We start from the raw sequence: 27504 nt of genomic DNA, 5'->3' as shown, positions 1-27504 counted from the left end.
GCAGCACCGGAGGAGGAGAGGGCTGGATATGGGGGAGCCGCCGCACAGGCCCGTCTGATCCAGAGAAACACACAAAGAGCTGGAGCCGGTGGAGGAGGAGGAGGACGGGGAGAGTACCGGTTCTGACCCATCCCGGAGGAGCAGCAGGAGACTTAATTCCGCTCGACCCAATGGACTGAGAGGACAGATGAATGAAGACTGCCTACACTAACGCCTATCGATGCCTGGCCAAGGACCTGGACGCGTACGCCATGAACCCGGACATGACAATGGACGGCCTCGGCAGCCTCCACGGCGGGGTGGCCCCTGACGCGGAGCTGATGAGCGGCGGCTCTTCGGGCCTCCGGATCCACCAGGACCTGGCGCCGCGGCCGGCCATGGTGTCCGGGATGATCCTGGAGGGCAGCGGGGAGTACCGTCCGGAGCTGTCGCTGCCGCTGCACCACGCCATGAGCGTCCCGTGCGACGCGACGTCCCCCGGGATGAGCGGCACCTACACCACCCTGACCCCGCTCCAGCCGCTGCCGCCCATCTCCACCGTGTCCGACAAGTTCCACCATCACCACCACCACCACCACCACCAGCGGCTGCCCGGGAACGTCAGCGGGAGCTTCACGCTGATGCGGGACGAGCGCGGGCTGCCGGGGATGAACAACATCTACAGCCCGTATAAGGACCACATGTCCGGGATGGGTCAGAGCCTGTCCCCGGTGCTGGGTAACGGCCTGGGCTCCATCCACAACACCCAGCAGGGGCTCCACAACTACGGCTCCAGCTCGCACGCAACCCACGACAAGATGCTGAACTTCGACCACCAGCACCGAGGCCTCGGTGGCCCGCCGGCCGGGATGATGCAGCACCTGAACGGGATGCACCACCCGGGCCACCACCCCCACCCGCACCTCCAGTCGCCGTCGCACGGGCCGGTGTTGGCGTCCACGCGGGACCGACCGCCCTCCTCCTCGGGGACGCAGGGGGGCGGCGGGTCGGGGCAGCTGGAGGAGATCAACACCAAGGAGGTGGCGCAGAGGATCACCGCGGAGCTGAAGAGGTACAGCATCCCGCAGGCCATCTTCGCCCAGCGGGTGCTGTGCCGCTCCCAGGGGACGCTGTCCGACTTGCTGCGGAACCCCAAGCCCTGGAGTAAACTAAAGTCCGGCCGGGAGACCTTCCGGAGGATGTGGAAGTGGCTGCAGGAGCCCGAGTTCCAGCGGATGTCGGCGCTCAGATTGGCAGGTAGGAACCCGGAGCGACCCGGAGAAACCGGGAGGGAAAAACCGGAGTTTCTGGGGAGTTCTGGATCTTTCAACAGGGGCGTCCAAAGAGAATTGGTGGCCCAAGGATTGATTTTGTTTTTGTGCCCCCCTGACTTCAGTTAATGGAAAATATACATTTGTTAATTAACTTTTTCAATTCACTTTTTCCCAATTATAATCAGCATGAAAATTATTATTGACGAATCGTCACCTTCTTGAAATAAAGGCCTAAGTTATTTTTCATCAGAAGTCATTTTTTGGCAAAAACCAGGAGTTAATTAATTATTTAATTTACCTAATTTTGCCAAAAAAGCCCTTGGCTACAAAAAACAAAAACACTGTTTTTGACAAAAAAGTTATGTATTTATTTATTGCCCCACTCATCTTCTGCTAAAAAAGATTTTATTATTTACTTCTTTTCTTTGTTGCCAAAATTACTTCACACTAACAAACAAACTTTTCTTTGCTAAAAAGTGTTTTTTTGTTGTTGTTGTTACTTGAAACATCTTTTAGCTGCCACAAAAAGATTATTTGTCAAAAAAAAAGTTTTGTTATTTGTGTAAATCATGTTTTAGCAAATAAATACTTTTCCTAATATTTTAGGAAGGTGACGATCGATCCAGGACCAAATTTGCTGCATTCAAATCAGATTTACTTAAAAATAAATGCTTGGCTAAAAGTAACAAACGTTTGGAAAGAAATTGACTGAAAGCCACAGAATAAATGTGTTAAATTTAATACTTCAAATTTCCAAAATCCTGTCTTAGTTTTGGATCTATAATCAATAACATCCCTTTCTTTACCAAAAAAACTATTTGCCGCATTTTATTTTTTATTGGCTCCATCCTTTTGGTCCATCTGACAAAAAGTTTGTACACCCTGCTTTACAGTAAAATTAGTTACTTCATTAAAAGTTTTCCTTGAGCGACAAAAGTATTTGGAATCTTGTTAAAAACATAAAAAGGATGATTTAATGTCATATTTTATGATTTATTATTATTATTTTTGATTTCCTGGTTGTTTCAGGGGAAATGGGAGGAAATGTTCAAAAATTCCCACACTTAGCGGCTTTGTTTTGGTTTCCTCTGCCCTCCTGTCTGAGTGGATGATTATTCGGAATCGCTGGTGTTTTGATTACCATTATTGATCAATAACAAACCCGGATCGATAGGAAATGACAAGGTCGTGGGATTCCCCTGGATCAGCCCTCACTTCCCGCTCTCAGGCTCCAGGTTTCCGTTCTCCTCTCCCTGCCAGCCGGAAACAGAAAAAATTAATAAAATTCACCTCCAATATTCAGTTAAATTAATCCAATTAAAACAAATGAAGAATTAAATGTTCTTTTAATTTGCGGTAGATAAAATGGATCCTGTTTTTAATTTAGGGTTTTTTCAGTGCGGCAGGTTTGGGAGCTTTCGGTGGGTCTGCTGCCCCCTCTAGTGAGGAAAACCCGGTTTGTGTCCCGTCAGCGAGAATCTATTGTCTGCAGAACCTCTGCTGCTCCGGCTGCTTCTCTCTTATTGACTGGTGTTGGTTTGTGGGCAGATTGGATCAGAACCGGAAGGATTTCTGTTTGTTTTGTCTCATTCTGGTGGTTCTAACCTCATTATTATTATTATTATTATTATTATTATTATTATTATTATTATTATTATTATTATTATTATTAATGTAAAAACTCTCAGGCAGCATCTTGTTTATCAGATTTTAACATTTTATTTTATACCTAAAATGTCCCATTATATTGTTTAAAAAATAACAATAACAATTATTTGGTCATTTTTATTTAGAGAAATTAATTTGGCTCCAATTGAACGTTTCCGCTTTACAAACTGTTTTTAGCAGCTTTCTTTAGGAGTAAAATTATTTTGACATTATATCGCTGTGATGTAAAACAATAAATACATTTTGCCCGTTTATTCTGCAGTAAGTAAAATAAACTTAAATTTTTAAAAATCTGCCTTTAATTTTCTATCATATTTCAGCAGATTGTTGAGGAAGAATATCTAAATGTTTGTAATCTGTTTAAATTCATAACAGATTCCTTAGTTAAATTTGAAAACATTATGATTAAATCTGAATAAAATGAAAAGAAACTTCTTTCTAAAATACAAACTGTGATAATTAATATCAGTTGATTTAGAGTAAAAACTTTAAATAAAATACATTCTGCTCTTTTTCCCGTTTCTGTCACATGAATCATTGATTTTAGTGTTAATTATAATATTTTGGATTCGTGTTGCAACCTGTTTTTTTCTTTTGAAACTGGTTTCACAATCACAGCGTGAACTTTGGGACGTTTGGCAACATTTCCAACAAATCACAGACGACCTTCTTTATCTGTTGGCCTGGTTTTATCTGCTCACTCGGTGTAAATGTTCCCCAGACTGTTGAGCTCAAACCGTTATTTTCCTCATCTGACAAATAATCAGGAAAGAATCTGGAAAATAAAGATTTTCATCTAAAAAAAGGCCTAAAATACAAAACGAGTGATTTTAATACACATTATATTTAATTTTCATGTTTAGAATATAAATGTATCAGATTTAAAATGTTTTCTTTAGAAATTCATCTTTAAAGAAAAAAAAAGGAGCTTAAATAAATATCAAATGTGTATAATATGTCATAAATTAAATCGGTAACATTAGCCTCATATTTCTTTGATTGTGTAACAATATGTGCAAAAAAGCTTAATAGTTATAAATTACAGCAAATTTGCATCAAAATGTCAATAAAGATTTTATGATTTGCAAATTAAAGCTCCTGATTGTTGGGAAATTAGATTTTTCTTTTTTAATTTGAAATATTTTCACCTGCATCTTTGCTACATGTATTCTGTAGAAATAGAAATATTTCTGTTTAAATCATTCAGTCAACGTTTTCCCAAAATAATTACATTTGAAGTTAGATTACTGCCTCAGTGTGTCGGTGTGATAATCACATCTCATGATGTGAAATTTAAAATGTTTGCCACGTAAAGTTCGTCATTTTCCCAGAAATGACCAAACTGTTGGTTTGTTACTGGAACAGCTGCTGCTCCTCTGTAAGAATGCATCAGAAATTAGTGCTGAAGTTTCCCTGGATCTGATAAGTGGGCCGACGACCCGGATCAGATTATCTCTGCAGAATCTGACTGTGATTTCATTAAGGCGGTTCTTTGATTTTCCAGACAGCTGCTTCATCAGGCAGGTTCACAGGAAATGACACGAGCGAGCGAACGGGGAGGAAGAGGGAGGCTGAGGCGCGAGCCGGCTCCGTCCCGGGTGTGTTGTGAAACGTGGTGGATCTGATCTGTGTGGAGTCATTTGCTCACATTATGCTCACTTCATGGGTGGTGCTCTGCTCCTCCACTAAACACCGAGAACGGATTTCCTTCATAAGATAAGTCTTGAGATAAAACAGCCAGCATTTCTTGGTGTTTTAATAACTAACAAATCATCTTTTGCAGAATTTTACAGGCTGAAATGCTCTTTAGCCTCCAAGCTAATCTTGTTTAAACCCTGAAAGTTACAGGAAAAACAGAAGCTAACTCAGGTTGATGTTAGCCTAAAAGCCTTTTACAGCAAAATTCTTCTTTAGCTAATATTGAACAATTAAATTCCTGTAACTTGTCAGGAAACAGGAAGGGTTAAACATGTAAAAATCAAAATTATTTTGCTAGCAATGCAAATGAACATCTGTAGCTCCAGAGCTAACAAGGTTGAGCATCTACCGGTAGATATATTTAGCTAAGTGCGGCTAAGATGACCAATAAAGCTAATATGAAGAACTGAACTTTCAAAACTATGTACCTGCACAAAACAACTTTCCATCAAAACCTTTTAGGTAAAAATAAAAAGTAGCCAACATGAATGTTTAGCCAATAGAAAGAGAGAAACATTTCAGCTAATGTAAAAACTTGAACATCCAAACAATTTTAGCTAACGTGGACAACTGAACGTCTGACACAGTTTCAATGCTAATCTGTCTTTGGCTAATAATGAATAGTGGCTAATATGAACAATGGAGTATTTAAAACTCTAATAATAACAATTAAAACTCAAAGCTAAACCAGTTAATATCAGAGTTGTTTTGCTAACACAAACAATTAACCATCAGAAACTCTTAAGGTAGCGCTAACCAACTCTCCAAACTCTTTGGAGTTGCTAACATTAATAAACATCCAAAAATATTTAGCTAACAGATAAACATCCATTACTTTTCCGCTAACATAAATAATTGATTATCTGAAAGTCTTTTTCTGATAGAATCCAGTAGAAAACATTTTGAACATCCAGAACTGTTTTTCTAAAACAATCAACTGAAATTCAGAAACATTTGAAACTCCTTCGCTAATCTGCTAACATCAACTAATAAACACGTAAAGCTAATAATCAGTAGTCGCTAACACTGATAATCAGAACTATACGGCTAATTTTAGCCTTTTAGGGGATTCAAACTGTAGTTGACAACAATTACAGAACGTATAAAATAACTTCCCTAAAACATTCAAAACTGTTTAACCAAAATGAACAATCTGAAAGTTTTTATCGTATAATGAACAGTTAGCATCTGAACATTGTTATGCTAACATGAACGGTTAAAGTTTAACATTTCAGTAATATTTATTATCAGAAATTGAATTTATTCTTGTCTGGTATTTATGACTGCCTCCAGTTGTTTTGCCTATCAACCTTTAAAATAATGTAATTCTGTGTTAAAAGTGTTTAAACAGCCATTCTGTCATTTTCAACATTTTAAAAACGATGAAATCTTGGTTTCCTTCTTTCATTCCTGTAAAAATATTAAATTAAGCTCCTTCAGCCTCTCAGGTGTTTTTACAGTGACTGTCAGAACAAAGGGAGCAATTCTTAGATCAGCAAAGCTACAAGCACCCAATAGAGCTGAGGTCAAAGGTCAGGGCAGTGACTCTGAGAGAATAGATGAAGCAAATTTTCTCTGGACCAGGAGACGAGCCGAGGACGGCGGGGAACCGGAAAACTGATTGGATTAGATTTTTCTCTCTGTAATTCATTATTTTAAAAAAATCTAACTTCATTACTATTCTATTTATTCACAGAAAAACTAATCATGCAGCAATGTTAATGGATTATTTGCTAATACCTAAATTTTAATTGGTTCTCCACGTGTCAGAGGTCGTCGTCGCCGACGATGCTCCTGGTTTGATTCTTGACCCCAGGACATTTACTGACCATGAAAAAAAAAAATCTACGTTTTGTCATCATTTTTCCTGATTATATCTGAACATGTTCAGTTTCTAGAAAAGTTGAACTGAGAAAAGTAAAAATAGGATCAAATATTTGATTCGTTTCCAGCTGAAAAGCAAAAATAATGATGATAAAGGTAAAAGGAGAAGATGAAGAAAGTTTATCATTATTTCATTAAAACTGAACTCCAGACCAGGTGCAGCTTCTATGGAGAGAAAAACAGAAAAAATTAAATCAACAGTTGAAATAATGCAAACTGGAGAGCAGTAGGAGAAGAAAGTGAGTAAAAGTGATCAGTTTGTTGAACTTACAGTTCTGTAAATATGAATGAATGTTTATGTGTCAATGACAGAAAATCAGTTGTTTTATGTTGTTTCTTGGTGTTTTCTGCAGTTGAACTGATGCTAACAAGAATGCTAACTAAATGTAAAACCCAGGACATCTTCCAATGAGTTTAAAAATAAGTTCATAGAAGTATTAATTACAGTTTTCTACCTCACTGTTTACAGTTAAATGAGTCAAACTGCTATAAAAATCATAACAAATTTAAATATTTGCCTTAATGATAACCTCTTCAGATTTACCTTCTCCTTTTGATGGGATCCTTAAGAAGCCGGTCTGTTTTAAACCTGCCGCCTCATTATCTGAGTCTTTGTTGCATCAGCAGCATCAGCAGCATCAGCAGCATCAGGAAGATGTTAGCTTGGTGTTTGGACTTGAGAAAATAAACAAAACAGGAAGTTAAATATTACTTCTAGCAAACAACCTTAAATCCTGGATGTTTTGGTGACATCAACATGTTACAGTATTTGTGGATTTCAAAGCTAATTTCCTCTCATGTAGCTAGCATAGCATGTAGCTAGCATAGCATGTAGCTAGCAGGTATAAACAAGAACCTAAAACAGTTTTAGCATCTTCTCCTGCTTCCATCTCATCTCCAAGCCTTTTCTTTCTCCATTTTCTCCGACCTCGGACCTGTCTCCTCTTCGCTCTCCTTTTGGAGCGGGGGGAGGAGGTATTATGTGGTCGTCAGGGGAATTGAACACAAGAGCAGAGGCAGCAGCGGCCCGATGAATTATTGATGGGAATCTCAGCGTGACCCGCCTCGGTCTGCTCACTTCACTTCTTCTTCACCTCGCAGCCGGGTTAACCAGGCAAGATGGAGGGAGGGAGACGGGCGGAGAAGGAGAGGAGGAGTCCATTGTTTGGACGGTTTGCCTTTGAAGACGAGTGAAAAATGACAGAAAACCTGAATTTAATTATCATTATCCAGATGAAACTTGATGAAATCTCGACAGGAAGTGGGTGTTTTGGCTCTGAGCTCATTAGAATCGGTTGGTTTTTGGTTCTGATCCAACTTTTAATGATGATCCATAAATCCTGGATGAGTTTGGAATCATTGTTGAGAGATTTAGAGGAATTCCTCCTTTTCTGCTCTACGGTATATATATTTTCCAGAACCAAACCGTCCCAAAGCATGATGCTGCCGCCACCATGTTTGACAGGACAGTGTTCTAACCTTCCATATTTCATGACATTATTAGCTGCATTTCCATTGATCATAAAATTACGCAACTTGGATTTACAAAAGTTAATTCGCTGCAAAAATACGAAAATTTTCCAAGTATTTGAAAGTATTAATAAGAACGATGCTTACGCAATCATTCTTATTGTGTAAGCATCTTAGTTCACTTCAAATAACACAAAACTAACTTACAAGTAACTTTTCAGCAAGAAATCCAGGCAGAATTAAATAGAATCAGAATCAAATGACCAGATTTTGAAAGATTTGCATTTATAATTCCAGTAAATAATGAGCCTCATACATGAGGAGACCTGATACAATCATGTTTTCTGAACAATAAATTGGCCCAGTAATTATGGTGATAGATGAAAATATTGTTGTTTTCAACTAATATACAAAAACATTTTCTGAAAGATCAATAAACTTTAAATTCTTGGAAACATTTAACAGTGGAACTGAAAAACCTTTTAAATATCCAAAATAAAGAGGCGAAAAACCAAATAAACTGAATTATGAAGTTTAACTTTAGTTGAGACTAAATCACCAGACTGAATCTTTAATTATCCAGTTTGGTGAAAAGGATAAATCCTGCGGATGGAAACTGAGCGTCTGTCTTGCCTGCATGTTGACATCATGAATGTTTTCGGTCTTCATGTGGAACATTCTGCTGCAGATGTAAACAAACCCTTTCTAATGCAGACCAGAAGGAGATTTAAGAATCCACTTAGGGTGAAATTGTGCAGCAAATCTGAAAGACGGAACCGAGATATTTTCCATTTTATGCATCCTGTAGCAGCAGAGCCGGTGCATTATTAATGAGGCCGGACCCGGCTTTATGAAACAGATTAGCAGCAGGTACCATGAGAGGCTGCAGCCTGCCTCCATTTTCAGGGTTTCTCTCCTGACCTCCTGCATATGCAGGCCGCCATCGATCTGCCATAGTGGATTTCAGGAGACTCGTGATGTTTGTTTGTGTCCGTGTGAGAAGATTTGACAGATGCAGTTATCTCTGTCTCAGCCTGTCGATAGCAGCGCTGGAGGCTGGAAAGTGAGACGTGACCAAGTTTGGGTCCAACTTTATTCCCACTGATGAGTCGGATCAGAACCACGCTGCTGGAATCAGCACCGTTTGATTCAGCTGCTCTTCACTGTTAAATGTTAAAAATGAATTACTGCAGCGCTGAACGACGTTCTGATCAACCAAACTGTTGAATTTTTTCTGATCTTGGTTGGATAAAAACATCAACTGTGGACTTTGAAAACAGTAAACACTGTTTCTGATTTTACACACATTGATTTTGTGAGGAAAATGTAGAAATTTCATGTTTTGAGCAGCTGTAATTTGGTATAGCAGTTTATTGTTCTTATAAATAAATTGGTTGTAAATGTAGAAAGCTTTGGTCGGCCTGCAGGGCTGGAGTTGGCAGGATTTGGGCCCTGGGTGGAGCAGTTTGGTGCCCGATCCATCGGTGGGTTTGAACTGATCAGCAGCATCTTAAATGTTCTATAATTTAATAACTATTGTTTTTACTCAACAATCTCAACATAATAATACAGCTCACCTGAGGGTTTATGAGTTTTACATAAAGTTCAGTGTTTGTGAAATTTGATTTTATTAAACAAAACAAAGAGAAAAGAAAAAAGTATTTTTGGGAGCCTCCAGATGATCCCGCCCTGGGCAACCGCCCCGTAAATCCTCTCTAAGATTTTGTAAACCTGTTTTTTATGCTTACTGTTTTCCATCCATCGTCTGCCATTTATCTGAATTGGTGCTGATTGGCTAAACCCTTTAAGGTGGAGATAAGGAAGCTGTAGATGTTAGCTTCTCTGGAGGCGCTCAGACGGTTTCTACTCTGCATATTAATGCATATTAAGGTATATTTGCTGTTTGAACTATTAAAATACAGTTTTAAATGTTTCAGATTGTTTTTTTAGAGAGTAGTCTCAACCATTTGACACTTCATTAATAATAAGCATTTTTCAGTCACACTCAGACATTTAACTTTATCATTTTAATTATTTTATTTTTTATTTTTTACTTAAGACAATTTCATCTGGTTTTATTCATTCAGTGAAACATCTTGTTAGCTTTGCTAGAATAACAGATTAACATGAGAAAGTAAAAATAATCTAAGAACCAGAGACTAGGAAACTGTTATGTTGCTAGTTGCCATGGCGATTCCCGCCTTTTCTGACCAGCTTCTTTTGGCAGCCAGAAAAACAAGAATTTAAGTTTCAATCAAACAGAGAAACTATGAGCTGCACTGAAAAAGATCTGGACCCGTAAGAGGCAGAACTTTCTGCTGCCAACAGCTGAACAGTTGGATGGGTTGGATGTGTTGGATGTGTTGGATGGGTTGGACAGAACAGGAATAACTCGGAGTTTGGACGTGGTTCCTCGGCACTTTGTGGGAATCCGACAGGAACCTGTAAATCCTGCAGCAGGTGGAGAAACACTGGATGAACGTTGACAGAAATATCAACGTTTTGATGTATAAACTGCACATGTGGAGCCGTTTGGTTCAGAAAGTTTCTGAGTAAATCTAGACTGTGACATCATCACATGAAGCAGAACGTTCTGTGATAAAACTGAAATAAAAAATATAAACTGTGATGTTTGAAAATGATAAAGTTCAACTTCCTGCTGTTTGAACTACAGATGAACTAGAACTGTTCATGTTCGTCTCACTTCTCAGAGGGAAAATATTAGATTTTTACTCCTTAGCATCAAAAACAGAACAACTGGAGCTCACAGCGATATTCTGAAATAACCTGCTAATATATCACTATTAGTTCATTAATATTTATTTTTGGCATGTTTACCTCTGTAGCTTCATTTAAATTACAATGAAGCGTCTCTAATACTCTGAGATTAATTGTAGAACATTAAGTTTGTATTAAAATTGATTTTGGAGAAATACTAGAGTCATCTGGTGTTTAAATGCAAATGATTTCATTTAAATTCATCTGAAAAATGTATCTAAAGCAGCAGAGAGTCACGTGAACATTGTGTTTGGATTCTTCTAGTCTATCAGGTACAGAAATGTTTAAATCAGGTTAAAGTCGCCTCCTTCAGGCTCACATTGTGTTTCAACAGTTTTAAATGTTCTGCAGCTCCTCACAGCTGCAGTGATTTTCCTCTCTGACTGTCCACATCAATTAGGGCGGCGGCGGCGGCGGCGGGGGCGTTGGCGAGGCGAGGGCGGCCGGGGCTTAGATGAGAAAATGGTTCTGTCGCAGCTTTATTAGGGCGGTCAAATCAAAGGTGACACCAGGCTGTAAAGTCACGGAGGGAGAGGAAACACTCGGCCAGCCGCTCGGCTGCTTCCTGTTGAAAAGATTTCAAATGTTTTCCAGATAAAATCTCAACCTGCTGGATCTGTTTTCATCTTCTTCAGGATTTCCCTCTGCATCGTTACTGTTCTGGTTTCTGCTGTTAAATATTTCAGATCATCAGACAAACATTCGGATTTGGACTGAAACGATTAATCGGATTAACCGTGATTAATTGATTACTGAAATAATTGTCAGCTAATAAATTTATCGCTAGCAAGAAAAAAGCCAATTGCTGAAAGAAAAACACATTGTGGTAATTAAGTCAAAGTATATTTATCTTCCATTTTAGATTTTAATAAAATCCTTTGTACGTTTCATTCAAACTATTCAGTTTTCTGTTTGAGTCAATAGAAATCCACTGTGATGATCGCAAAGGAAATTAAATGGTGTTTAATTAAGAGTTGCTGTAGATGCTGACGGCTGCAGTTTAAATCAAACTGGGCTCCAGATTTTTCTGACTCTTGATCTTAAATTATTCCTGAAAGTTTTGATCTGAAACATTAAGAAAAAGAAATGTCTGAAATAAATGGTTTCAAAGTCAGTGGGACAAATTTGAAATGACGCCGGTGTTTTCATGGACTTTCAAAGAGCAGTTAAAGGGTTAACGATGACGCTTCAAGCCACTGGTTGCCATGGCGATTTAAGAATGTTCTGGAAACTTCAGAGGTTTTATGAGAGAAAAGACAGAAATTAACCTTTTTCTATGTATTATTTTACTCATTAATTATAATATAGTGTTATATTTAATAATTATAATCATAATAGTATTAATTTGCTGTAATCTTTTTAATATTTTTAAAATGTTGCATTTTTGTATTTTTATGTACTTTATTTTTTATTTATTCTAATTGTTACACATTTTAATTATAAATCAATTTTTACTCACTTACATTTCTTATTATGTTTTAAGTTGATTATATTTGATTTAATAATTTTAAATAACTTGTTTTTTTTTTTTTTTTTATTTATGATATTTTATTTAAAATATTTGACTTTAGAGTTTGTTTTTAAATTTCTTTTTTTACATATTGCATTAGACAGCGTACTAAATTAAACCTACTGATAATTCAGATCTTTCTTATTTTAGTTTCTTTCTCTCTGGTCTCGGTGTGTTTATGTTTATGAGTTTTCATGTTTCATATGTAAATATTCTGATTCATCTCTAGAATCCATAAAGTCGTTTACGGTCAGATACTGATATCGAACAGAAATCTGTTGTCGTTCTTCCTGCTCTCCGTTCACACTGCGTTTTTCCTGAAGTGTGTGTGTGTGTGTGTGTGTGTGTGTGTGTGTGTGTGTGTGTGTGTGTGTGACGTGGATCGATGGCTGTAATCCCGGGCAGATTAAAAGAGTATTAATACTGGCAGCGATAACGTAAACGGTGCGGACCCAGATCTCCATTGATCTGCAGGAACCTGATCCAGACCGGTTCCTGGAAGAGCCGGGGGGGGTCAGGGGGGGGGGTGATGGACGACAACGAAAGCAAAAAAACCAGAGAGACGAGCTGCATTTGAACACATCATGGAAGGAAGGCTCCACTCTGCAGCTTTTATGGCGTCTTAAAAGTTCTTTCTCTCATAAATTAATGCAACTTTATTGTTCCAAAGCTTCCTACAGCAAACATTAATCTGGTTAAGTTCATAAAATATACATCATTTATCCTCATATGCATTTATAGCTGACATTGACTCGTCTTAAATTATAAAAGCCTTTTACAAATAAAATGATTCAAGAACAACAAACAGAGTTTCAAAGGATCAAAAGTCAAACTTCACCTGGAAACATCTGATATTAACGCAGGTAAATTAGGGCTGAATCGATTAATCGTTTTAATCGTGATTAATCGTCAACTAATTTCCTAACTAATTATTAACTGGAGTAAACAGACAAAAAAATGACAATTTACTAGAAGAACAAGATATTCAGAGTAATAATTAATAAAAAAAAATACAAAAATATAAACATTTTACATTTAAGACATAAAAACTTTTGTCTGTTTTATCCAGAACTCAGTTGTCAGTTTTAGCTTCAACTGGTTCACAATCTGTAAATAAATCTCCTGCTACTCACCTTCAGTTATTTCATTAATAATTGGTTAATATCAGAAACAATCAGATTTTGAAGTGAATGTTTTGCTAAATCAATAAATGTTCTCTAAAGGAAGGAAGGATATTATTACATTTTAGGCAGGAACATTTTCATTCTTTTGTTTGAATTTTTAATGCATTTTTAATAATCTATAAAATAAGCTCTTATGCAAAATTAACATTTTGCATGTTTTAGTTCCTCCATTTTGGTTTCTACTGTTTCTAAAAATGACAGAAATGCTTAAAAAACTTTAAAAAAACTCAACCAGTTTTTCTCAATAATTTAAGGTTTTTTGGTGTCTGGAAAATGAGCCGTTTTAAAAACCTCCCAGCAGAGTTCTGCCCGTTACCTAGCAACCTAACCTGAGCTCCAGCATATCTGGTCAGCTGGTTTTACGGCTGTATGCTCTGTAAAATGGCTGCTGGAAAAGACGAGTGTTTTGCTGTTGACTTACAATCCAGTAACAATTTGCTGCATTCTTGTTAGCTGTGCATGACGCTCCACTTTTGCTTTTCAAAGATGTACCGTTGTATAACTGCATACATGTTTTGTATAGATATTAGACGTGATCAAGGATCACTTTAAATGATCATTCAGTTTAGAATCTGGAATATAATCACAGTCAGATGAAGCTGATTTGATGTTAACATGACTTGCCGTACCTTCAGTAATCACTCCTCTGCCACCGTGCTTTGTAGCTGATATGAAGGATTTCTCCTTCATGGTTTCATTTAACAGACATCTGTCCTACTGAGCATGCTCAGACACAGAATCTCCTCCAGGATTCACCTGCACCTCTTATTGTCCTCGCTTCTGGAGCGAGGAATGCGAATAAATCGATATTAAACAATAATATCATAGTTTGAACCAGATTTTATCTGGAAAAGTAAAACCCAAATATCCAGAGACAGAAAATGTGTTTCCAGAGGTCAGATGGTGGCTCCTCTGTGTTGCTCACCTCCTCCAGATTCGTCAGTAAAAGCATTAAAAAGGAGCCATTTTGATGCGTATCAGGCGGATGGGTTTGAAGGGAATCCTCCTCCATTTGATTGCTCCACATAACCGGATTCATTAGGCCGAATCTGTCTGTTATTGGGTTACGTTTCCTATTGGATGGATGAGATCCAATTGTAGATATTACAGCCTTTAATGGAGACAGGTTTAGCAGGAGAGGGACGGGGATCGAGTCGGGAGGAAGAACCGGCACAGACACAAATAAAAACAGAGAATTTGTTTTTCAGTCAGAATTCAGCTGTTTGGGACGAAGATCTTCATCTTCAATGTTTTTACTGCAGTTTTGGCTTAATTTTGGCTCCTGACTGTGTTGTTTTATTTTCAGAAAATTGATTAGTTTGGGTCTGTGTACCGTACACCTTTAACGATTAATTGATTACTTTCATCTTAAATGCAAAATATCCATATTTTTTGTGCAGTTTTGGCTTATTTACTGCTCTGGTTGTTTTGTTTTTTTCAGCAGATTGCTGGTTTTGGGTCCATTGACTCCAGTCAATGATTAATCGATTACTGACTAAGTTGACGATTACTGAAATAAGCGATTAATCATGATTAATTGGATTAATCACAATGAGTCTTTTCAGCCCAAAATCTATGTTGATGACATTCAGAGTGTAGGAAACAGAAAATATGACCAGTATGATCCTTTATTTTGTGTTTTCATCCCGGCTTCGTGTCGCGGGGGAAGCAGGAAACCCGATCGACTCGGATCAGCTTCCACGGATCGTTGGGAGACAAACACGGCGGTGAGCGGTTTGCCAGGATGTCCGTTTATAGCCCACCGAGCTCCTTCGGATCAATCACGTTACGATACGACTTATTGATCCTGGGCCGTGTTTTCTGACGGAGCAGAACGCCCAGAGACCCGACGGCTTCTGGTTTCCAAAAACCGCCGCTGATAAGAAACAAACCCGTTAACTCATCAGCTATTACTCTGGCTGTGTGTGTGTGTGTGTGTGTGTGTGTGTGTGTGTGTGTCGTGTCCAAACAGAGCGTTATCCTCACTGTCAACAGTCAGCAGGTTAAAAGTTACTGAATGTTTTCCCTGAACCTCCACAGAGATGTTTGCTTTTCCAGCCCAGATGAAAGTTTCTGCAGGATTTTCCCTCGGCGGCCATCTTCTTTTTTCAGATGAAGGAAAACAATAAAACTGTTTCTTTCATTAAACATAATTTTCATTAAGCCCACATTTCTGTTGGGAGAAAAACAGAGTTTTTCTTCATGCAATTCAAATTTTTAATTGTATATTTTTATTAACTACTAGCAGAAATTTATAATTTTCTACGACTACAACCAATAAAATCAAATTTTCATTTAGTCTAATGTAATATTAACATGTTTAATGTCATGATTTCATTATTTATGAGCAGAAAATTTATTTTCTGCTTGTCAGAGCAATAAAAATACATTTATTTTTATTGGTTTGATGTAATATTCTAATTTTAATGCTGTTTTCATTATAAACAGAAAATCATCGCTTTCTGTTTTGTCACGTAAAATTCTAACAAAAATCTGCAGATAAAATGTTGCAAACTGAATATTTTTGCAATCTTTTTAAATGTTGAATGAAGTTTGGCTCCAAAATAAAAGAAGTGAAGCAGGAGTTTATTCTGACATCATCAGAAAGGAAATCTGTTTGATTTAAAACGCTGCAGCTGTTCACACACTCCGTATGTTTTCAGCTCAAAAATAGCAACAGGAACCTTGTTTGTAGAGCATCTTGTGGACAATTTGTTTATTTTTAAAAAATGGAATAATGACGCCCCTTTGTTGGGATGCCGCTCTGGTGGTTTGCCATAATTACCAACATAAACATACAATAATTGTAACTTTTGCTGTTTATTATTTTATTAAATCGCAATAAAATGGAACAAAAACGGTTGAGATCCTCAGTAAATAGAATATTCCCATTAACTAAATTTATTAATCGTCTTTAAGCTCAAATTTAGTTGAATTTTAATAACAAAACAATAATCAGGTTTTTATTTCAGTCTAAATGTTTGTTAAGCTGAAGGAGAGAAAACAGAAAAACATGGAGGACAGAAAACGAGGGAGACGATGACATCAAACCTCCTCTGAGGCCATTTCCTCATCGGCTCGATGACATCACTGAGCCTCGAGAGGCTGTGATTGGTCAACGCGTTTCTCCTGGTAAACAAGCTGAGATACATTACTGAGCGTGTGTGTGTGTGTGTGTGTGTGTGTGTGTGTGTGTGTGTGTGTGTGTGTGTGTGAGTGTGTGTGTGTGTGTGTAGTGACATCACCGGACAAAGGTCCCCAACACACACACACACACACACACACACACACCTACACACGCACACACACACACACACACACACACACACACACGCCTATACATTCAGAGATTACACACAGTCTTTGTTCCTCTGTAACATCAGCTGGAATCATATTAATTCATTTTATTTTAGTTTTCTTAAATTATCTCTGTATTCTGTGTTTAATTTTGTTCAAAAAGCCTCAAAAACAAATTATAAAAACCTTCAATATTGAGTTCAGATTTGCTACAGTGCCAAGAAGTTTGAAGGAGTCAAAATTAAACTTTCTAAGCTAAGAAGGAATTTAATCGTGGTAGAGGAAGCATCATGCTGTGGGACGGTTGAGTTGCTGGATTTCGTTTTTACTGGACTCTAATCCTGCTGGTTCTCAAACCGCCGTTAGCTGGAGGATCAACCAGAGAGAAACAGAAACAAAGTGGCTTCAGTTTGTTGCTCCATTTCCGGTTATCTTCTCAAATCAGAAGGAGGAGAGCATGGTGGTGCATTAAGTATGACCACACACACTCACACACACCCCCACACACACACACACACACACACACACACACACACACACACACGCACACACACACACACAGGGTAATACGGTGCTGATTGCTAAGTGCTAATATTGGTGTGTGTCTGAGTGCAGAGAGATGAGGATCCCGTGTGTTTGCCAGGCCGACGCTCTGCTCTCACTCAGGATGAAGAGTTTCTGTCACGACTCAAAGGTTTGGGCCAGAAAGAAACGGTTGCTGGTCATTTAGGGAAAGCTGTCAAGTCATTTAATTTGTAAAGATTTTATAAATTCAAACACCCAGAAACAAAACAACAAGTGTGAGGTTGATGTTGTTTACATTTATCTAAATAAAAATCTGATTTTTGGTGCCAAAAGAATCGGCTTTATGTGTAAATATCAGCCGATCGCTGATTTACCAAAGTTAAGGATTTCAGGATTTTAGCAAAATAAAAGTTTCTCGGACCTTCTGGTCTTTTTGGTCAAATGACTTCATGTTTCATCTACAAACGTTTCTCCACGTATCGTTTGATGCTACAGATATCGATATCGATGTCGGATTGGTGCTTCTCCAGTAAATACTCAGACTCAGACAAACACCTGATGTTTCTGTTATTGGAACTGATTTAGAACATTTTTCTTTGCCTGATTTTATGTTTTATTATTATTAATGTCATTTTCATCCTTAAAATACTGAAATTCCCAGTTAACTTTACATTTTGATCCATCTGATGATGTCATTTTTAAACATTAAATGATTGATAATGTGATCAGTTACTCAGTACCTAATCAGACTTTTTACCAAATACGTTTTTACTTTTACTTGAATAAAATTTTTTTTAGTGCTCCACCAAAAACAAAAAAAAAATCCAATATTTTGCTGATATTGGATATTGATATTGGGCCAGATGTCCATCGGTGCGTCCCCACTCCGAGCTGATAGCCTCTCCATCTCCAGTTGCTCCACGGTGGTGGCAGTATCATGCTGTATGTATACTTTCGACTCTGTTGCGATCGGGAGAAAAACTCCAATCAGATTCTAACTTGTGCATTAAATCTCGGTCTTTCGGGTAAATTGTAGAGAGAGCAGACGTCGGGATGAAGCGACGGCCAGCGGTCGTGAAATAGTCGCCGCCATTAACGAGCTGATTAACGACCGGACCCAAACGGAGAGCCGCGGCGTCCAAAGCGGCGGCGCCAAGCAGTGGAGTGAACGTTTGAAGGGCGACTTTATTACTTACCCTGCACTTATGTGCCCTCTGTGTAATGGATACCAGGGCTTAAGTGGTAATGGTGCAATAAAGACACAGAGGGAAGAAGAGGAGAGACGCTGGGAATGCTGAAGGTAGGAGGAGACGATGATGAAGATGATGGAGGAGGAAGGAGGGATGCTGGGATAATGGATTTAAATCAGAAGGAAAAACTGACGAGGCAGACTGGAAGTCCAGGCAAATGTATTTCTCCCCTCATTTCTAATGATAACAGGTTGTTAGCTTTATGCCAGGCGTAACAAGATGGCCGACAACAGCTGGGCGAGATTTAAGGAGGAGCGGCAAAAGTAAAGGAGGTGGATTAGCATCCAGGATATGCTACTCTGCTGCCAGAACGTTGAGCTGCTGGCATGTGGTGATAGTCTTCAGTCAGAGGCTTTTTTAGATTCGATGCAAGACTGACTGCTACTGGAGAGCCACCTAGAATGAGTTTTTAAAGATATTTGAGTGAAATCCCACGATGGACTACTAGAGAAACGCTGAGAAAAAATAAAATGACTTTATTCTCATTATGCCAAATTAATTCTCATAATTTAAATTTTATTCTCGTCCGACTTTCTTCTCATCTCGTTTCTGTCTTCACAACTTAAACTAAATGTTTGGATTATAATCCTACTTTTCGTCAGTCTGGTTTTATCGTTGAGTTGTCGACTAAAACTGTGACATAGATTCAGGCCGGATGGAATAAAAACCACATTAGATGATTTATTGTTGGACAGAGTGATCAGTTTTTTGGTGAAATGAGCCCCAGGTTCAGATTTTTTTAGTTTTTGAGTATTTCTGGCTGATGCTGAGGTTGTTGTCCGTCTGCATCCGACTCGTCGGTGGAGCTGTGGAGACGGAGGCCGTCGTGTAGAAGCTGTAATCCATCTTTGTGGTGAGGATAAAAACAGTCTGTAATGACTCCAGCGAGTTCCTCTCCCTCCAGCTGTAAGATGAAACCAAGGCTCACTGACTCACTCACTTCCTGTTTCAACTTTTAATAATGAACTTAACTCCTGTAACACGACCTGTAACACTGAAATGCAGCATGGAGGGCTTTACATAAAGAGAACAGGGACTGATTATGTTTTGGCTTGATGATAATACTAATGGTTGATAGATGCAGAATCTGTGCTTGTTGTTAAAAACATCTCAAAACAACTTCACTTTTGTTTTGCTGATTGGTTATTTTTCACTGCAAAATACTGGAACTTATCAGAAACCGTATAAGTTTAATAATTTTACAAGCGTTTAACAATATATACTGGGAATATTTGTGCGGATTTAGAAAGGGTCTTATTTTTACAGATCAAAGAGTGAAAATAAAAAAACAAACTTTGTGGGCCAAACATACAACCCTGGAGGACGCCATGATTAATCACAGTTAGCTCATGGCTCGGCAGGTTATTGTTTCTTCTAAATTGTTGAGAAAATTAGATGAAAGTTAAATTAGCAGGTTTGAATGTCGATTTTTACAGATGAGTGCATGGCGAGGGTTTGACTGGTGATGCTAGGGGGCGCTGTGGAGGAATTAGGTCACATTTTCTGCATTAAATAATTAAGAAAGTATAAACATGTTGCGCTTTGTGAAGCCTGGTTGACTGGTTCCAAACCAGTACATGGAAACATGGTTTATTTTAATCGGCCAATCAGAGTGCTTCAGAACACTCATCACTTCCTGTTAGGAATTAAACATGGCGCCTGCAGCTTCATTTCTATGTTAAACTACTTTTAAAGAGCATATTAGAGTATAAAGTTATTAAAATGCAAGATGATGCTGATTAGGAGTTATGTAAAAGAAATAATGTGGAAATATTGGCACATTATTTGAAAATCTCCAAAGTTTTTATAAATAATAATTGTTTGATATTAATCTGACTTTTTGTGTGGATAAAAAGCCAAAGCGCATTAAAATGTTTGAGTTTTCATAGATTTACGTGGACTAGGCCTTTTTCTGGCACAAATCAGAGTTTACAGTTCAAAAGGCCCTAAAGAGCAATCAGGAAAAGATCCAGAGTGTTGAAACAAGTAGTTTTCTCACATGTTCCTCCATTTCTCCGTCGATAAAACGCTCTGCTTGGTGTTTCTATTGACGCTCCAATCGTCTGGCTCATTCAGTGAAGAGCGACTGAGAGCGGCGGCGCCGGCTCTTCAGAACAAATACTCCAGTTTCACTCATGTGAAGAGCAAAAAAGTCTTTTAAAGTAGAACAGAGGAGCAGATTGGAGGACTTGACCTTTGGTGACCTTTGGATGGCAGCGCCGGCGTGATGGACGGCTTTTCCACTGACGCATCCAGACACGAGAAACTGAACTGATGAAAGAAACTTTGATGATTTAATTGAGACTCAGCAGTTTTACTGCAACTGATGATGATGATGATGATGATGATGATGATTATGACGATGATGATGCAGTGAGTTTTAATGGTGCTGATGAATACCTTCATCATACCTCGTGGTTTTTGGCTGTAAAAACAAAATAACGTTTTGTTTTTACAGCAGGAAATGGATGGATGATGGATGATGGTTGGATGATGGTTGGATGACGGTTGGATGATGGTTGGATGATGGTTGGATGACGGTTGGATGACGGTTGGATGCTGGAATCGGTTGAACTGTTGTGGTTCAAACTAAGAAAGTTTCTCATTATTATCACAAAACGTTTTTATGTCTGTTTAACTTTGTTTAAATTTGTTAAAGTTGTTTAAATTTGTTTAAATTTGTTTAAATTTGTTAAATTTGTTTAAATTAGTTTAAATTTGTTAAATTTGTTTAAATTTGTTTAAATTTGTTAAATTTGGACGTTTCTCGTTGAACGATCGTCTCATGAAACGAGAAACTTCATGTTTTTTTTGTTTGGTATCTTGAGTTTCTCGATTTAGTCAGACGGGTTTCAGAAAGTTTCTTAATTTAAGAAAACTAGTTTGTTTTGTTCTAGTGAGATGCAAACTTCAGATTCACCTTGTCGTAAATTCTTCTGTGGAACGTGAATCCAGATTATTGGCACCTTTTTTCTAAAGAAGATATTTAAAATATTTAAAGGAAATGCATCTTGGGAAGCTGAAACACCTAGCCACAATGCTACTTGAAAAGCTGCTAGCTGTTGTTTGTAAACAAAATGTTAGCTTCAGTGCTAATGCTATTAGTGCTAATTAAGGTACATTTGGTGCTTCAACTGTTATAAACTTATTTAGAGGTTGACGGATTTACGTAACTAAAGTCTGTTGGACCCACATCGTATCTGAGGACACGTTGCTCATCTTTTTATCCTTTTTAAGGTTTATTGTCTCTAGTAGGAGACAGAAAACCTCCATGTGACGAAGCAGCCGAGAGAAACCAGCAGAAAGTGTTGAGTTAGTGTTTCCTGCTGTGCGGTTAGAGACGCCGTTAGCGGCTGCTGATGTCTACAACACAGAGCTGATGAAAGGCAGAGGAACCCTGTCGTATCGATCCCATTGATTCAGCCGTACCTTTAAAGAATAACCACCCCCACCTCAGAGCGGTAAACCCTTCCTGAATAATATAATTGTGTGTTTGATCCTCGCTGTAACCCAGACTGGAGGAGAAACGCCGGATCGGATCGTTGGCTTCACCTCTGGGTGAGATTTTCATCCCTCCTGATCGAGAGAAACAAATAAGGCAATTGTTTGGTTTATTTATTTTGGATATTTAAAATGTCTTCCAGTTCCAGCGTTAAATATTCATTAGAATTATTGATCTTTGAGGACGTATTACTTGAAAATGGTCTCAAAACAACAATATTGTTTTATCTCAATTTAACAATTTATCATCCCCCAAAATGTGTTGCTATGCGTCGTTATAAAAACATGTCGCCCCATCATCTGCATACCACTTCCTGTCGTCTTTGTCATTTCTGTCAGTAGTAACATTCGGTTGTCGATCACAACTCATGATGTTCGTAAAATACACAAATTTCAATGGAGAACCACCTTATCCTAATTCTTAGTGGAAAAATGTGAAAAATGTGAATTTATCTTCAAAATTCCAATTTGTGAAATACTAGCAGAAAAAATGTCTTGTGGTTTTATGGAAAATCCTTCAGCTGCTAAAATCTGACGCTGCTCCAGTTTTCTTTACATTTAATTTAGAAGGAAGTTGCTCTCAGTGTCTTCAGAGGTTTTTGTGTCGTTTCCATCAGTGGTTCTCTCTGCAGCGCCCCCACAGGCCAGGAGGAGAACAGGTTGCTCAAAGGGTTTGGTGAAATAAAACTGCAGCAGCTGAAAATGTAACAAATGTTTCAATTTGGTGACTTTACCAGTGAAAACACCCTTAAAGACACAGAGTTCCTAAACATATTGATGTTTACAGGTTAGTATAGTAACTGAAGAGAATTTTAGGAACAATTCATCATCAGTCACTTCAAATACAGAATAAGGTGCTAATACTTATACTGGTTATTGGGGTTTAAACCATGCAGGACGTGTTTGTCCAGTGTTTAAATTTCAGTTTGTGTTTCTGTCTGGAGACAACGACCTGCCGGATCGTTTTCCTCGGATCCGTCCAGCTGAACCGCTTCGTTTAAAGTCCAGGATTGTGTCACATTTAAACTCCGAATCAACAAAAACAAAGCAAACAGATTTTTGGACCGAAGAACACGATGTTCCCGAATCTCATTTCAACGACGACAACCGTGAATATAAAGGCTGAGAAAGGAATCCTGGGATATTTATAGGAGAGTAAATTCATTGATCGGAGAGAAAAGAGGCAAATAAAACGTTACACATTATAAGGAAACAGATTATAGGAGGGAAAGCTGGTTGAACATTAACAGACTCCCGGATCAACAATTGTTTTAGAGTTAAATTACTGTTATTTATCTTCCAAACAGATTAGTTTATATGCAGAGACCAACAGCGCCACCTGTCTGCCTCTATCAGGAACTAACAGCTTTAAATGCCCTTCGTTCACCTCGGCTGAGAAAAACAGGATCCTCAGCAAACAGCAAACAAAACCGACAGACAGAGGCGATGCAGATTTGATGAACTGACAGAGAGCAGTGGGGCGTGCGTGTGTGTGTGTGTGTGTGTGTGTGTGTGTGCGTGTGTGTGTGTGTGTGTGTGTGTGCGTGTGTGTGTGTGTGTGTGTGTGCGTGCGTGTGTGTGTGTGTGTTTACAGCGAGGGTAGCTTCCCCTTACATAACAGTTCTGTTACCGAGTCCTTAACCGGATTGGTATTGATCCGCCCGGCTCCGACTCGTGCATACTTAATTCAGGGAGGTAATCAAATGAAACGCACCCAGAGCTCCTGGCCTCCTCACCGCGAGGCGTCAGCGTCACTTTTATCTGCTCAAACACACTTTTCTACTGTTCACTGCAAAACTTTACACGTCAGTGTTGGATTTTGGTTGTTTTAAGACAGGAGTTTACGAGTTTACTAAATGAAATCAATTCAGTTTATTTATGTAGATCCATTTGGAGGGAACAAAAGAAAAAGAGAAATTTCTGCCAGAAAACTCAGAAATGTTGAGATTAATCTCAGAAACATTCTGGAAAACTTTCAAAAGTCAAACACTTTTGACTTTTAAAAATCTGATATTTCCCAGTTTTTAGGGAATTTCTGAGAGAAAATCCAAGTTTCTGAGATTTTTTCCAGCAAATTTTCAACTTTTGAAATTTCCCATTTTTTCCTGGAAGATTTCTGAGATTAAACTCAAAATTTGAGTTTTTTTTCCAGCAAATCTTTGACTTTCGAATCTTTTTTGTAGAAAATATCTGAATTAATTTAATTTCTCAAACTAACGTACTATACATAGATAGATATATTAATATATTTCTAAATATAAATATCCACATTAGTGAGACATTTGAGGTAAAAATGTGAGAATTTGTTGGTTTTGCATGAATTTCTGTAATTATGTTGCAAATTTTGCAACATAAACTCAAACATTTTTATTCTTCAAAGTGAAAAAATGCAGGAATCTGTTTTTGCGTGATCACAGAAATGTGAAAAACTTCTGAATAACAAATATTTTTGCCACGAAACAGAAAAAAATCCTAATTTCCTAAAACTTTAATTTTCCCTCTTTTCCAAACTCTGATTTCCTGCCTTGTGTTTATTTTTCCCAGCATGCAAGAGGAAGGAGCAGGACACGGGGAAGGATCGCAACAACACACCAAAGAAGTCGCGGCTGGTCTTCACCGACCTGCAGCGGCGCACCCTGCTGGCCATCTTCAAGGAGAACAAGCGGCCGTCCAAAGAGATGCAGCTCACCATCTCGCAGCAGCTGGGCCTCGAACTCACCACAGTCAGCAACTTCTTCATGAACGCCCGCCGCCGCAGCCTGGACAAATGGACAGATGACGGCGCCAGCCCCGGCGCCCAGTCCTCGGCGTCCAGCACTTGTACCAAAGCATGATAGAAGACGGGCAGCCGGGAAAACGGAGATACGGGACAAACCGGGATCAAGGTTTCGTCCGGTTGAAACTTAAACTTTTTACAGCATTTTGTTTCTTTCCTTTCCTTGAGGGTAAACAGAGAGAGGGGCTGCTCACTGCCACGACTTGTAGCCAAACGGCCTTCTGCAAATTTATCCTGAACAAACAGAGAGCTGGAGGGTGAAACCATTAAAACATACAAAACCTCACTTTGGAGGGAGAAAACCTTCTAAATCATAGACTTCAACCGTCCACTGCTGACGTCTCCTCCAGGCTGACACTCTGGCCCAAAACCAAAGACTAGAAGACAATGTGTGTTTTCTATTATGCAATATAAGCTAGGAAACAACCAAACACCAAACCAAGGAAACTTTATGACTGCAGAATGTGACAGACGCTCCTGTGGGGAAACTCCAAGGTCCAATCAGGAGTTGGGTTTCAGTTCAACGGTTTAAGCAATAGACAGTTTGAGTCGCTGAGGGAACTTTGATCTTCACCAAACCAAAGATAGACGACAGTTTTCACCAATTCCTCACCTCAGAATCAGCGTTCGAACATTTGACTCTTTAGAGACGGCGGTGCCCAAATATGCAAGCACAAACATTCATCGGTCGACCCGACAGCGTTTAGCTTCATCAGAACCCGTAGCGTCAGGTTACATGTGAGTGAGCACAACGTCGAAGCACATTTTGTTTGCAATAGAACCGGAGCCGGCGGCCGACCCGAGTGGGCTTCACATCTTAGAAAACTCAGGATGCCATTTCTTTTCTAAACAGTGGCTGAAGTCCATTCGGAGCGCGTCACCAGCAGGTGGTGAAGTCCTCAAACGCACCACAGACACGACTGTAAAGAGTCGTTCCCTAAAGAGTTCCCCGTTAACGACAGGCTAACGCTAGCTTACTGCGGCTTCACCAGTCAGGCTGAATCAGGGAAGAGATGGCAGCTCCTTCCACCAAACATCTCAGCAGAAAGAAACGTTCTGCTGGTTCTTCACTGAGTGACGTGGATCCGTCCTGGTGACGTGGATCCGTCCTGGTGACGTGGATCCGTCCTGGTGACGTCAACAGAAACAGTTTGCTAAAGCAAAACTGAAATTTGAGAGACAAGACTGAGCAGACGGGTTTCCAACTGCAGAGTAGAGATATTTTTGTAAGATTTTGACGGCCATCACATAGAAAAACAGGATAAAACAGAACCAGAACCAGCTGGACCCATCAGAGGACGGAGCGGCCAGGCAGATCAGGGCCTTTGTAATAGTTAAAGAGGACAATCTAAAGACGATGCCTGGCCGCTCCGTCCGTCCTGAGGGTCAGTGGAAACCACAAAACGGCTCCCAAAGCTGCAAACTCGTCATTCAGATGGTCGTCAGCCATAAACTCAGCAGATCGGTCCAAACAAAAGCTGATGTAAATACCAACAGATCCAAACCCGTTTTAGACGTCCGTCCGTCCGTCCGTCCGTCCATCACCTCATCAATCATCTTTCACTCAAGCTATTAAACCAAAAATGAACCAAAACCAAAGTAAAGGCGTCAGTCAGCAGCCCCTGCTCCTCCCCAACGTCCAGGCTGGAGATGTCGGCCTGGTCAGAGGCGGCCAAAGGCTTTAAGAACATTTTAAGATAAAAAAAAATGGACTCTTGAGACTTTTTCTATTTATTGACAAATCGAAACCAAAGAAAACCTTTTTCTGCACCTAACTGTTCCAACAAATGGGAAAAAAAAAAACTTGGATGAGAATTATTACCAAAAAAACAAAAGGAGAAAAAAAAACAAAAAAACAGAGTGGCGACGATGTCAAGGAACGAGGAAACGAAGGAAAGTTCGACGGGAGGACGACATCACTGGAGTAGCTTTTGTAGCTTTTGTTGTGTCTGATGGTGCATCAGGCGACTTTGGGACTGAAAGGGTGAAACCACACAGGCAGGAGGGAGGAAGCAGAGCGCCGTCGCCGGTTCCCCTCCCTCCGGCCGACGGACAGGCAGAACATGAACGTCTCTCACGGTTGAAGAGTCTCTTTAACGTGTGCCTATGCAGTTTTTCAAAGTAAAAAATGGTTTAAAGAACAACAGAAACCTCATCAGCTAACAAACCAAAGATTCACCGTTACCGCGGCAGCAGGCTCCGCCCCCTCCAGCAGGTAAACGTTCAGAATCAGATCCAGTCCTTCCTGTTAGTCATGTAGCCTGTAAGCTAACGACCCGATGAGACGTTTTGATTTCCTGTAAAGCACTTTTAACGCTGAAACACGTCGAGTGTTTCTGAAAGAGCATCGAATCAAAAACATTTTTCACCTCATCGTGTTTTAACTGGAAGTTTTAATAAATTTTATAGTTTATTCATCCAGAGGAGATGCTTTCTGAAAAGTGCGGCGCGTACCAAAGATTTTTTTGCTGCACTACCAGAAGCTCCCTGGATTCTTTCTTACCTTTTTACTCTGATCTCGTTTCGTTTCTGTTGCAGTTTATAATTTTTTTAACTTTTCTCCTCAAACTGGAGCAGAAAGCAGCAGAACTCAACCGGATGTGTTGGATCTCAGGAACTGGACCTGATTTGATCAGAACCAGAAATAAAACAGAAAAAAGAAAATTATTTAAAGTTCTTAAGGTAAAACATGGGATGTGTCAGAACTGCT

General features: G+C 39.2%; 1 protein-coding gene across 1 annotated transcript; it reads left to right on the top strand.

Moving 5' to 3' along the window:
* onecut2 (one cut homeobox 2) lies at positions 1 to 27498 on the top strand. The gene is made up of 2 exons (XM_044144364.1): positions 1 to 1236; positions 24563 to 27498. Exons 1-2 carry the CDS (start codon positions 192 to 194, stop codon positions 24850 to 24852), a joined length of 1335 nt encoding a protein of 444 aa, XP_044000299.1. The 5' UTR covers positions 1 to 191; the 3' UTR covers positions 24853 to 27498.
* The last annotated feature ends 6 nt before the right edge of the window (positions 27499 to 27504 follow it).

Source organism: Gambusia affinis, linkage group LG17, assembly GCF_019740435.1.
Source record: "Gambusia affinis linkage group LG17, SWU_Gaff_1.0, whole genome shotgun sequence".
In the NCBI taxonomy this organism is placed as follows: domain Eukaryota; kingdom Metazoa; phylum Chordata; class Actinopteri; order Cyprinodontiformes; family Poeciliidae; genus Gambusia; species Gambusia affinis.
The sequence above is the reverse complement of the archived record's forward strand: the minus strand, read 5'-3'. Positions and strand labels throughout refer to the sequence as shown.